This window comes from Epargyreus clarus, unplaced genomic scaffold, assembly GCF_041222505.1.
Source record: "Epargyreus clarus isolate Ecla_fem2 unplaced genomic scaffold, WU_Ecla_fem_2.2 ptg000027l, whole genome shotgun sequence".
Classification (NCBI taxonomy): domain Eukaryota; kingdom Metazoa; phylum Arthropoda; class Insecta; order Lepidoptera; family Hesperiidae; genus Epargyreus; species Epargyreus clarus.
The window spans coordinates 10,964,779-10,979,197 of NW_027332234.1; the positions used below are offsets into that span (position 1 = coordinate 10,964,779).

Here is a 14,419-nt window from a genome sequence, read left to right on the forward strand (position 1 = left end):
TTAAGTTCGGAGGTGCGGGCATGTAGTAGCAAAATATTATAATATTTTTATTGATAGGTTTTATACCATTTGAAGGTGCTTAGAAGCTATAAAGCAGTTTTGAGATATTGTCGTAAAAATGATGTTGATTACGCATTTTAAAATCTTCGCTGTTTACATTTAAAAAAATATGGATTACACTAATTATGTCATAATGCTATCTTGGATCGTGTAAACCAACGATAAAGTTGATTAGCTGTTACATGGGAGGTGATTACGTGGATTTATAATCAAGTTATTATCACTAAAGACTTGATAATGTGATGTTGCATAAATATTTTATGATAATACTTTTTTATTACATATGATACGAAGGTGGTAGCGTAACAGATCGACATTGATGCAAACGTTTAATTTATTAACATTGTACAAAGTTTATTCTAGTTAGTGTAGTTAGATAGAATTTGTAGATAATCTCGCTGTTGGTAATGTGATTCTACTGCGGAGACTCCACCGCCAAATCTATTTCTTAATTACAGTTTACAATTAGGCCACATGCTATCGTGGTCAAGTATATAATCACAGACATTTTATTTATTTATTTCAGACAACAAGGTCCATATCACATATACCTTACAGACTAACATACATACTAATATGACTTAACTTAATCCAATCCAATTTAGTCGTAGGTAAACGTAGACTTGTCCCTGTAGTTCCGAGGCCAGAATAGGGCTACGGTATCCCCTGGCTGTCGTAAGAGGCGACTGAAAGGGGCTTCCGGGGTTGCGGGCGGCAAGAGTGGGAGGTCGAATCGCCCGGCCAGCAATCCCGGGAAGGACGGCGGTATGTGTGGTCGCATAACGTCGAGTACAACAGACCGTGTGGCGAGCGGCATGCTCCGTCCAGGCGGACGGAGCCCGACGGGGCAGCGCGCTAAGAGGACTCCGGTTGCGTTCCTCTGGAGATCCCGGAGTCCTTTACGCAGCGCCGAGAACGGCCACCGGGGGGGTTTTAGTGCTGTAAGAATCCCACATAACTCTGTGTCGCTCCCACGGCACCGGGTACCTTTCGAAGTTTTCCCTCTCGAAAAAAATTTGCTGGCGAATTCTTTCTGTAAAAAATATTATTTTGCGAAATGTTTATACCAGAATCTAATTAAATTATCAGTTAATGCTGATATTGATTTCCATTTTAATTTTACGCCGCCCAGACAATCACGCCAGGGCGACCACTCTAAAACAGGCACGCTACGTTCCGGGGTATACGCTATTACTTAGAATAAAAATAACGAATTGATCCTTACTACGTATAGGAAATACTAGGTCAATATCACGCCAAAATGTATTAAGCCATTTTGAAGATAAGCTCCGATAATCCAGACAGCAAATAATAATATCAAACTGAATTAAAACCTCGCTTAATCTTACTAATCCAGTGGGACATGTTGCACGGTTTTGTTCTATTATAGATAACGAGTCATTGGTGCCAAACTATTCGAGTAAATCGACATAGGTATACAGTTCGAAGAAAATGATGAGATTTAAAAATATTCAACTCTTTTTTCCTCATAAAAATGTGACTATTTCATGCGGTATCTTATTGTTTTCGAAGTTTGGATGGTGCCAGTGAAATAAAGAAAAAAAGTTGAATAACATAAAATTCTTTGACAATCCAACCATAATATTGCTTGAAGTACTTATTTTATTTTGGAATATATATAATTTTAATTAAAAGTTAGTTGGTTACTATTGTATGTAAGGTAAAATATATTACAACAAAATGCGTACTCGTAAAATCATACGAATAACTAACTGTGTACTGTACACATTGAAAATTTACTTTTTAAAATAAAGAAATACTCAATCATTAGTCCGTTTATTTAAAAAAAAATAAAAAGAAAGTTGAAAATAGCCAAACTCGACATTTATCAAAACGTGCTGATTATGTTTGTGCTGACTAAAAGTTTAATTAGTAAGTATAAAAATAAATAGTTATAAAGGAGCAGATGTCCAAAAACATGTTCATATTTTATTAGTTTCATACTTGAAATGGACAGCGCCAGCGCATCGCGTAGAATTGTAGAGTTACGCGCGTTGGTGCGTACTGCGTAAGCCGACGACAATGATCTCCAATTATGATTCATCTTACTGCTGAGGCTTGGCTCAATAGAAAAGTAAGCCTATTTACCAATTGACTTGTAAACGAGATCCTGTTATTCGTTCATAATATTACGTACCTACAGGAAGAATGTTCTTTATTGGCCCAATTTTGTTTTTATTGACAGTTTTTTTTCATTATTAATAATAAAAACAAATAATATAATATCCGTCTTAAGTAGGTATATAGTAAATATATATTTTATGAGTAAGTAAAGGTTGCAATGTAATGAACGTGCAAATCACTAACCTACATATTTACTTAATTATATAAATATTATAATTCCTAAGACGTAGCTCAGTCTCGGAAAAGATGTTATGTTACACGTATGAAATATTTCGCATCTACTTCCGTGTTTATTATGTTTTTGCTTTAAGTATTTTTTTTGGTAGGTATTTTTGGCTTTAGCTTTTAATGATCCATCTAGCACTATAATTATGAGCTATTTTAATAGGGATTTTAATTTGATCCAGTAGAGTTAATAATATTTTTCTTTCATGTAAAGCTTGTATCATTGATAGTGATCGACAGTACATTCTTTCAATTATCCGATGAGTTTATGATACCATTGTCATGTCTTTCTCACTAACGTAAGGGTATCCCCCTATTATAAACTAAATATTGTTTGTGTTGTGTGTAGTGAATAATAATGGATAAAACATGTTTAATGTTATGGTTCTATCGCAATCACAGTTACATTAACATGACATTACCTTCGTTTGTAGTTTTTTGTATTAATTTGGTTTAGAAAATTGTGTTATTAACTATTTAACAAGAGTATTAAAAGTAAGACGTGTAGAGTGCACTTTTAAAAATCCGTTACGTTTCAGGTAGCTTTAAAAATCACTTTATTTATAATATAATTTTATTACCATAATTTCATTTCACAGTTCGCCCCACAGTTGTCTTTATATGATTAAATACTACACTTTTGCGATCACACTGTCCTTTGTATAACTAACAAACGCTAGTGGGTGTAACTTTGACAGTTTTGTCACTAACACTTTTTCCATCGTCGGTTTGCTTAGGTAAATATCCATGTCACCATCCGACGCACAAAACTCAGTTAGTGTTTGCCGGCAGACACCGCAGGGGGCCGTAAAGGTACCCCGCTGGTGGGCCACCACCGCAATTCTTTTGATTTTTAAATGACCGTCACACACCGCCTTGCAGATAGCCGTTCGTTCCGCGCATATTGCCGGCGAAAAAGCTGCATTTTCAATATTGACGCCGGTGTACACTTTGGGATCATCGTCTGTTTGAAGTGCAGCACCGACTGCGAAGTTCGAGTATGGACAGTATGCCTTCTTTCGAATCTTTACAGCATCCCGAATTAAGCTTTGTACTGTGTCACCTGTTGAAAAATAAAATTATTACTAATATAAAGCGATAATCTAAAACAAAATCGATAAGTAAAAATTATACTGATTGAGATAAAAAGGGTGACTTTCGCTTGTTTTCTTATGATTGCAAACAGTTAACTAGTGATTGATTGAAAGTTTTCAAGGTAACACTTAGAATGTCGATGTCGTATTTTATAGTAGTTAGTATTTCACAAAGCGAATCGTTTCGTTTTGGTACATTTGTTAGGCTTTACAACTTGAGTTTGTGACACAGGCTTAGATCTCATCTAATGATTAATGCTCGCAATTATTTATTTCTAATTGCATTCATATGTAGGTCATAGCGTAGATGTGCAAAAATAGACGACTCTACATTATTTCATAAGAGAGTATCTACCATAGTTAATAAATTTATATAAGTGTGGCTTGAAAATATAACGGGAACGTTATTAGGAAAATATGTGTATAACAAAATGTCAATACTCACTCAGTGAACTAAAATCAACAATTTCAAAGTCATCCATTTGCGCGCGATTGTGTATTGGTGAGCGAGTGTCGAACAGCGTCCAACGCTCCGAGCAGTCACCGGCCAACTGATTAAGGCTAACGATCGTTAATCAGATACTGTGACCATAATTGAATGTCCCTTGTGGCCGATACCATTCAAAAACTGCTGATACAGTACTTACTGCTATGCAATAAGTATTCAAATGACATTCTCATTATGCTAAACATTATAATATAATTTATACTTAACTCATTGATAATTATCACATTATTGTATTTACTTAATTGCACAAACATTTTTCAGGCCATCGTTAATTTTAAATAAGGAAGTTATCCATCGCCTTTCATAAAATAGATTGAAATGTTCATTTATAAAGTTTATTTAATAAAATAAACATATACATAATAAATAGACGCTTAGAGAATGAATAGAAAAGTGTAACATAGTTATTTGACGCCGACGTATCGAAAACGATACGTAAGGTTCAGCAAGACCTGTTATGGTTTGCATAAAAATTGAAAATCTATGCGGTATGTGCGCGCTGGTGGAATATCGCAAGAAGTTCCACACATTACTGCAACCTAGGTGAAAGGGTAGTATAGAATACTCTTCCTGAAGTTCGAGTGGGAGACATAGGTAATTAATCGGTAAAATTTTCGATCTTGGCTAAAATTGAACAAAGTTTTGTCGAAAGCCGTAGGTTTCCTCTAAGCGCCGAAATTGATCAAACTGTTATTCGTAACAGTTTTATCAATTTCGCGAGATTCCAATGGAAATAGTAACGAGAAGAGGCACATGCACACTCCGTTGAGGACGCCGCCACTTGTGTTGTAATAGGGAATATGCACATTTTTATTTTATTATTTTAAACCACTTATTACATCGTTTTAAATAGTAAAAAATATAAACAATTTTATTAGTGTTTGAAATATTTTTTTAAAAATTATTTAAAGTATCAATAAAATTTGACACATTTGAACGCCGCCATTTTACGCGCTCTTTGAATGACGTCACGTAGCGTGATTTGTATTGATAATGATGATAACTGTATGCACATAAAGGTATTATTAAACGTTTTCAGGTTTCATCGCTATTTACATTATGGGAAAGGCTAAATAACCACTTTATAAATATTTCCTAGAGTTATTGTGCAAAACCACTACTATAAATACATTATATAGTGTTTTTTTCCTTTGCGAAAATACGAAAAATTTGGTGCAAGATTATAGGAAACAGATAAAGTATATCCAAAATCGCATTAACATTTGAATTTACTGTAACAAACAATAATTTTAGGTAAATAATTTTAAAATATTGCATTGATCATCTATTTCGTTAGGTACTTATCGACTTCTACATCAAAGGCTATCATCTGAAACACACAAAATACATTATAATCTATTATAATTTACAATATTATAAAGATAGGTGAAGATAGGTGATAGGCAGTAGCCACTTACCATCAGGTGGACTGTATGCTCGTCTGCTACTCCTATATTATAAATATTAACAAAATAAGTTATGATCAATTAAATATTTCTGAATAATACCAGTTTATTCATTTTCTTGTTCATAAAACCAGTTTATTCATTTTGCATATTTTAGGTAAATAGTACGATTGTGCTTTGACAAAACTACTTTCAATCATTTTTCTTGATTATTCCTAATAATACTATGTAGAAAAATCGCACTAGGTAATAAATAACACTGTAGGAATATAGACAAAAACAATTTTCCTCGCAAACAGTTTGAATATTGACGCCTTCGATCACTAATAAGAACTAGATACACAATCAGCGACAAAAAAATGGCGCGACGAAAAGAGCACCCAAATAGACATTTGGGTGCGCTTTTAGGTTAGTAGTGTTTGAACGTTCGGAGAATAAACATGCCTCAGTGCTCGTTCAAAACTGCAAAAATCACACGTCTAGTACGCTAACAAATGATGGAATATCGTATTTTCGGTAAGTATTATTATTATAAGTAGGTAATTGCTATCACTCAATTATAAATACTGCTATTTCGTTCGTAAATAATTTATTTTTAAGCTTTAAAAATTATCAACAAAAATCAACAGAATGTATAAACCATTTAAATTGTAAAGTCTGTTACTAAACGTACAATTCTTACTATTGCAAGCCTACTTGATTTGTTCGGGTTACATGGTGACTCTGTTCTAACTTGAATGGAGACGCTATTGTTTTATATTTTTTTCTTTAATTTTTTTTTTTCTTTTTTTTGTTATATAAAAATATTTGTTTTGTATAATAATTAAACATAGGCAATGAGTAAATAGTAAATGAGTGAAATTAAATTATTAAGTAAATTATTATTTAATATATTTTATGATGTCTTTTCATCCAACTGCCGCGACAATAATCATAGAATTATTATAATAAAGTCTATTGTCGAAAGATACACTAAAAGAAGATTGCTTAACATAGCCAAAAAAGATACGGAAAAAAAATAAAAATCCATCGAAAAGACTGTTTTCCAATAAACTCACTTTATTCAAGGGAATTAATGGCATCCTGTTGATTCCATATTTTTATTTTTACTCGACTGCCAAGGAAGGGTTATGTTTTTGCACGTATCTTGTATGTATCTTTATAAGCGGACTTTAGCTGCACTGCATTTTATTCCCTCGGATCTAACATATGGCTGGGTGAATTTCGACAGTTAAGGTGTCATTATATTCGTCTCAAATATCCAAATGCCCTTAGATAGGTGTTGAAAAAAACTCTAATTTAAGAAGAAATATACAACGGATTTCTGTCACTACAAAGTAAGCAAGTAATTTAATTAAAATAATCAAAAACCCGACGAAGCTTCGATCACTAATAAGAACTAGATACACAATCCCATACAAAAATGAACTTAAAAAGTGGCGTCAAATTGACGCTAAAAACAAAGAAAAAAAAAATTGACGACCGTGGTTTGTCACTTGGACAAGGAATTAGTGGAGACGAACTGTCATTATTTTTAATATTTTTATTAGGTCGAAGCAATTAATTTTAATGAACATAATAATAATTTATCAATGAAAGTAAGTAATATGCAGTCACAATTTATTATAATAAAAATATAATAAGTTTAAAATTAAAATATAACCAAATACAAGTAATTTAATTAAAAAATCAACAAGCTGTTTACGCCGTTATCCAACGAAATATATTGCCCACGACTAAATAAATATGTAGTAAACCAACATTTATTTCAATTATTTTTACCTGACTGCCAAGGAAGGGTTATGTTTTTCGCGCGTATCTTGTATGTTTGTCTTTATTTATTTTATCGGATCTAACAAACGGCTGGATGAATGTCGACAATTAAGGTGTCATTATATTCGTCTCAATGACCCGAGTGTCCTTAGATAGGTGTTAGAAAAAAAAAATCAAGATGGCGGATTTTTGGCGCGAAATAGTAATATTTCAAAAAAAGTTAACCGAACCTATCGAGTATGATATCAAATGAAAGGAAATTAAACGGAGATTATAAAAACATATAATTTGTATATATATATAAAATAGCAAGGTGACTGACTGATTGACTGACTAAATGATTTTTTCATTTTTCAGAAATCAACGTACAGCCAAAACCGCTTAATTTAGAGTTCTGAAATTTTGCACATGGGTTCGCTATATAGCGTAAATAAGTACTAAGAAAGGCCTTTTGGAAATTCTACCCCTAAGAGGGTAAAACAGGGGATGACAGTTTTTTTCAAATCCTTTAATTTTGAAGCAACTACTGTAAAATTTAGTATTTAGCTTTTTGGATAGGAATAAAGACACACCTATTTATCCCTTTCCGAAAAATCAACCCCATAGAGGGCAAAATAAGGGTTAAAAGTTAATTTGAACAACCGTCAATTTTGACGCAAACACTATGAAATTTTGTATCTGGCTTGTTGGATAAAAATAATGAAATTCTACCCCTAACGATATAAAAATAATTACTAGAACTTTGAATTACTGAAGTTATATATTCTATAAATCGTAAATGGTGGATGTTTTTCCGAAATAGTAACACGTTTTAAAAAAAGTTAACCAAAACTATGGAGTGGGGTATCAAAATAAAGGAAATTAAAAGGTGATTACACACATATTATATGATATATACATGTGGAAGGGAAGTTTACTAAGTTCTCTCTCGGGACGATCAGTATTAAATAATTGTATGCCTAATGCATCTTTCCATGAGATTATGCATAATGTATGTAATACTGAATTAAAGAATAATACAAGCTTAGTTATCTTTATAGGAAATAGGGGAAATGTGAACAAAAAGCATTTATTACATTACTTGGATACTTTGTTAAAACTTAATTTAAAGGAAATTGTAATGTTTACATTCCCCTATAGTAAAAGTTTGCCAGTCGAAGAGAATGATATTAGATATAAGTTAAATATGACTTTGCACACTGTAATGTGCAATAATAATAAATTTCATTTGATTGATACTAACTCATTTAGTATGAATTTTTATTTGACAGGGGATAATTACTATCTCCCTAGATTTTATAAAAGACGGATAGCTGTTGTGCTAGAATTTTATTTTGACATTTCTGCCAAAAACTTGGCAACCAAACCTGCTTCTATTGAGCAGAATAATAATTTAAAATTATTGACATCCAATAATTTAAATTTGACATTGGAAAATTTAAATTAAATGATAGGACAACAGAGTGCACCTCTGGCAAATTATTTAATTTACAACCATTGCCAAATAGTAATTCATTTAATAACATTGACATATCAATAAATAATTATGTAAGTAATTCATATGAATATAATAATAATAAGCAAATTAAGAGACATATTTCAAATAAATGTCTTCATATGGGTAAATTTAGTAATAATAAAACTAGCAATAAAAAGTTTTCATCTCTAAAAATATTGCACCAGAATATCCAGGGTTTTTCAAGTAAGGAACTGGAACTGGAGTTATTTTTAGAGAGTAACAATTATGATATAATTTGTTTAACAGAGCACTGGTTAAAACAAGGTGAAACACAAATAAACTATATAAATCACTTTATTGCTAGTTCGTTCAGCCGTGAGTCAGCTATCCATGGTGGCTCATTAATAATAACTCGTAAAGGTTTAAAATCAAGAGAACGCTTGGATATAGTGGGGCTCTCGGTTGAACGTGTTATTGAATTATCATGTGTCGAGCTGGATAGCCTTGTTGTGGTTAGCGTGTATAGGCCCCCTAACATAGAAACATTTTCTAGATTTGAAGGTGTAATGGAAAATGTTTTGGATATTATTTGCAAATGTAAGAAATATGTTGTTGTTTGTGGTGATTTTAATGTGAATATTTTAGAAAACACCACATTGAAAGTAAAATTACTTTCCTTATTTAGATCATATAACTTAGAATATAGTTTTTTTGAGCCAACCAGGGTGACTTCATCCTCTGCTACTTGCATCGATAACATTTTCTGTAACTGCTCTGTAGTTGAAAAATCTATAATAAATCAGATTAAATCTGATCACAAGGGGCAGTCTATCCATATCCAATATAACATATCCAAGGAAGGGAACATAAAGTTTCTTCATAGACCAATTACAAGTCACCGTTTATTAAAATATAATAAAGTGCTACTAAATAAGTTGTCAGTTCTGAACCATAGCACTTGTGTTAATAATTTATATTCTGCATTTTTCTCCACAGTGCACACAGAGTTTAAAAAAATATTTTCTGAAGTTAGGTATGAAAAGAGTACTAGACTTAGTTTTTGTGAATGGGCTACTAAAGGTATTCGTCTAAGTAGAAGTAAACTTTTCGAGCTTTATAGTGAAAGAGAGAATAACTGTAGCCCTCACTTCAATGAATATGTTCGTAAATATTCTAAAATATTTAAATCAGTTTGTATGACAGCTAAATCTAAGTTCATACATAATAAAATAAAAAATGCTGATAATAAAATTAAAACAATCTGGAAAATAATTAATGCTGAAACACGAACTTGTAGATTAAGTATCAGTAAAGTATCTCTTACTACTGAACGTGGTCAGATTACCTCAGATAAAGAAATTGCACAAGAATTTGAAACTTTTTTCTCGAATATACCATTTAATACTACTAAATTTTTAAAATCATCCCCAATTAAAGCAGTGACCATCCTTAAAGAGAATTTAAGTCAGTGTCACATTAAATTTAAATTTAGACATATTTTAATTAATGACATATTAAAAGCTTTTAAAGAATTAACTGTTAAAAATACAGAGGACATTTGGGGAATGTCAGTAAAAGTTTGTATATCAATCATTAAAACTTTAGCTCCCTACTTAGTCACTATTTTTAATATGTGTGTTGATCAGGGCTGTTTCCCTGATTTAATGAAACATAGCAAAATAATTCCATTGTTTAAGGCAGGTGATACTAAAGATCCCAACAATTATAGACCCATCTCAGTACTGCCTGTTCTAAGTAAAATTTTTGAAAAGATCCTCTTACAGCAAATGTTGCTTCATTTTAAACTAAATAATCTTTTACATCAAAAGCAATTTGGCTTTACTAAAGGCCGTTCTACCACAGATGCTGGTGTTCAATTGCTGCGACATATTTTTGATTGTTGGGAACAAGCACATGATGCTATAGGTATTTTTTGTGACTTGTCTAAAGCTTTTGATTGTGTTGATCATAAAACCTTATTGTTAAAATTACAATATTATGGTATTCAGGGAAATTCTCTAAAGTTGATAAATTCTTATTTAAACAATAGAGTCCAACGAGTGCAAGTAAATGGAGCATTATCAGCAGGTTCTAATATTAAAATAGGTGTACCTCAGGGCTCCATCCTAGGTCCGTTTCTATTTTTAGTTTATATAAATGATTTGCCAAATGTAGTGAAGGATTTATCTGAGGTTGTTTTGTTTGCTGATGACACTTCCTTGGTGTTTAGAGTAAAACGACAATCACAGGATACGAACGATATTAATGAAACTCTTTGCTTGATTCAGAACTGGTTTGATGCAAACAACCTACTCTTAAATTCTAATAAAACTAAATGTATTAAATTTATGCTACCAAATGTAAGGAGTACGGGGATGAATGTCGCTCTAAATGGTGAGACTTTGCAATTCGTCAATGAAACTGTTTTCTTGGGGATTACCATTGATTCTAAACTCCAGTGGGGTCCCCACATCTCTGCTTTGTCCAGCAGACTTAGTACTGCAGCTTTTGCAGTCAGAAGAATTAGACAGTTAACAGACATACCCACTGCCAGACTTGTCTATTTCAGTTACTTTCACAGCATTATGTCTTATGGCATTCTACTGTGGGGCAGTGCTGCTGACATAGACTCTATATTTACTATTCAAAAAAGAGCAATAAGGTCAATATATAGTCTGCGGCGTGGTGAGTCCCTAAGAGAACTGTTTCCCACTATTAATATATTGACGGTGCATAGTCAATACATTTATGAAAATATTATGTATGTAAGAAAACACACTGATATGTTTGAAAAAAATAGTAACCACCATAACTTTAATACCAGAAATAGAAATAAATTAGCAATTCCTAAACATAGATTATGTAAGGTGGCTAGATCTTTCGTGGGCAACTGTATTCGCTACTACAATAAAATACCCGACCACATTTTGAATCTCACAGAAAAAAAGTTTAAACATGTCGTTAAACTAACGCTATGTAAAAAAGCGTACTATAAAGTAAGTGATTATTTGACTGACAAAACGGTGTGGTCTGAATTAGCTCCAGCTCCACATGTACCATTACGTTAAGGTAACATTGTCAAAAACATTTTTTTTAAAAGATGTGTGTTATGGAGTTTCTTTCGCCGCTTCTTCTCCATAACGAAACACCTTGTGAAGTGGTGGTAGTTGCTTTGACATTCAAAAAGTGATCTGTAAAGAACCTATTTTGAATAAAAAATTTTGATTTGATTTGATTTGATTTGTGTATAACACATCGAGGTGACTGTCTGACTAAATGCGTAAGTTGCTGCGCCAGACACCAACGTAAAGGGAAACCGCGGATCTTTAGCGTGCTGGAATTTTACACATAGGTTCTTTATATAGCGTAAACGAGCCCTACGAAGATAAAATAGGATAATATTGTTTGAACATCTTTTGTTTTTGAAGCAAATACCTATTATAAAACTTTTTTTTGGCTTTCTTGCTAAAAAATGATGAAACGCCTATTTCACTGTTTTTGAAAATTCTACTTCAGCCTTTATAGTGCAGTCGGGTTTTTGATTATTTTAATTAAATTACTTGCTTACTTTGTAGTGACAGAAATCCGTTGTATATTTCTTCTTAAATTTAGAGTTTTTTCCAACACCTATCTAAGGACATTTGGATATTTGAGACGAATATAATGACACCTTAACTGTCGAAATTCACCCAGCCGTATGTTAGATCCGAGGGAATAAAATGCAGTGCAGCTAAAGTCCGCTTATAAAGATACATACAAGATACGTGCAAAAAACATAACCCTTCCTTGGCAGTCGAGTAAAAATAAAAATATGGAATCAATAGGATGCCATTAATTCCCTTGAATAAAGTGAGTTTATTGGAAAACAGTCTTTTCGATGGATTTTTATTTTTTTTCCGTATCTTTTTTGGCTATGTTAAGCAATCTTATTTTAGTGTATCTTTCGACAATAGACTTTATTATAATAATTCTATGACTATTGTCGCGGCAGTTGGATGAAAAGACATCATAAAATATATTAAATAATAATTTACTTAATAATTTAATTTCACTCATTTACTATTTACTCATTGCCTATGTTTAATTATTATACAAAACAAATATTTTTATATAACAAAAAAAAAAAAAAATAATTAAATTAAAGAAAAAAATATAAAACAATAGCGTCTCCATTCAAGTTAGAACAGAGTCACCATGTAACCCGAACAAATCAAGTGGGCTTGCAATAGTAAGAATTGTACGTTTAGTAACAGACTTTACAATTTAAATGGTTTATACATTCTGTTGATTTTTTGTTGATAATTTTTAAAACTTAAAAATAAATTATTTACGAACGAAATACCAGTATTTATAATTGAGTGATAGCAATTACCTACTTATAATAATAATACTTACCGAAAATACGATATTCCATCATTTGTTAGCGTACTAGACGTGTGATTTTTGCAGTTTTGAACGAGCACTGAGGCATGTTTATTCTCCGAACGTTCAAACACTACTAACCTAAAAGCGCACCCAAATGTCTATTTGGGTGCTCTTTTCGTCGTGCCATTTTTTTGTCGCTGATTGTGTATCTAGTTCTTATTAGTGATCGAAGGTTTTTAGCGTCAATTTGACGCCACTTTTTAAGTTCATTTTTGTATGGGATTGTGTATCTAGTTCTTATTAGTGATCGAAGATTGACGCCGATAAACATCGTAACACGCTTTTTCGATTCGACCAATGGGAATGCGTTTTGCAAATTTGAATTTCGCGCGCATAATTTACGATTTTTGATTAAAGTTTTAAACAATTTAATACGAAATAAAGAAGAAATAATGGTTTAGATGTAATTTCAAGACCGTAATGTACCAAGGAAAAAAAAACAAGCAAATCTATATCACATGCATATTCCCTATTCACATCATTTTGAAATATGATAATTTTGGGTAATTTGCGAAGAAATTTTTATTATCTCGAAAGGAGGAATTTTTAATTAAAAATAACTTAACATCATTCAAAGTATTACGTTAAGCCAACGAGAAACTGAATCTTTGGTTAAAACCTACATTTTCGGGTTCGGTTACGACCGAAGGTAATGACGATAGCCGATTCATTGGCATCGGCTTCGACCAGGGGGCCTACCACCATCTTTTAAAACACCATCGTAGTTCAGGAAAGGTTTATTTCAGCCATGTAAAAGAATGAGTAATTTGTCTATCCGTTATCCAAGGCGAAACGAGACATCGACACTAGTGTCATCTCTTTCACACCACGTTCTTGATACTGTTTCGTCATAAGCAGTTGAACAAATTTAAACCTTATTCATTTTTCGCTTATCCATTGTATAAAATCAACTGAAATTGTCATATTTTCCTTAAAAACTTAAATTTCCTACAAGAAAAAGAATGAATAATTTCGACCGAAATAATACAAAACTGCTTATTGTAATATTATAAAAACAATCTTACTTTAACGAGGTCGTGGTACGAAATTTTAATGTATTGATTGATTAAAACTAAAATAATATTGTTTTAAGAGATGGTAGTAGCCCCCAGAAATCAACCTTCGGCGGGACAGTAGTATTAGGGTTATTTGCGGGCAGGCGGATACTAACATCAAAGATCTTGTCCAACACGGTTCCGTACATTTTTAACATATTTTATATACCATGCCATCTATTAATACACGTACCTATAGGTAGGAAGCATATTTATAAATGTCGCGTGGTGTGCAATATTCGTATCAAAATTATCAAAGCTCCGTCTAG

The 14,419-nt window shown here is 32.2% G+C and overlaps 1 protein-coding gene across 1 annotated transcript; it reads right to left on the bottom strand.

Annotated features, from left to right (window-relative positions):
• Positions 1-2,970: 2,970 nt before the first annotated feature.
• On the bottom strand, positions 2,971-4,187 carry LOC140753870 (cytidine deaminase). The gene is made up of 2 exons (XM_073088673.1): positions 3,970-4,187; positions 2,971-3,493 (listed from the first exon to the last, which is right to left on the bottom strand). The coding sequence occupies exons 1-2, from the start codon at positions 4,004-4,006 to the stop codon at positions 3,063-3,065; spliced, it is 468 nt and encodes a 155-aa protein (XP_072944774.1). The 5' UTR covers positions 4,007-4,187; the 3' UTR covers positions 2,971-3,062.
• Positions 4,188-14,419: the final 10,232 nt, after the last annotated feature.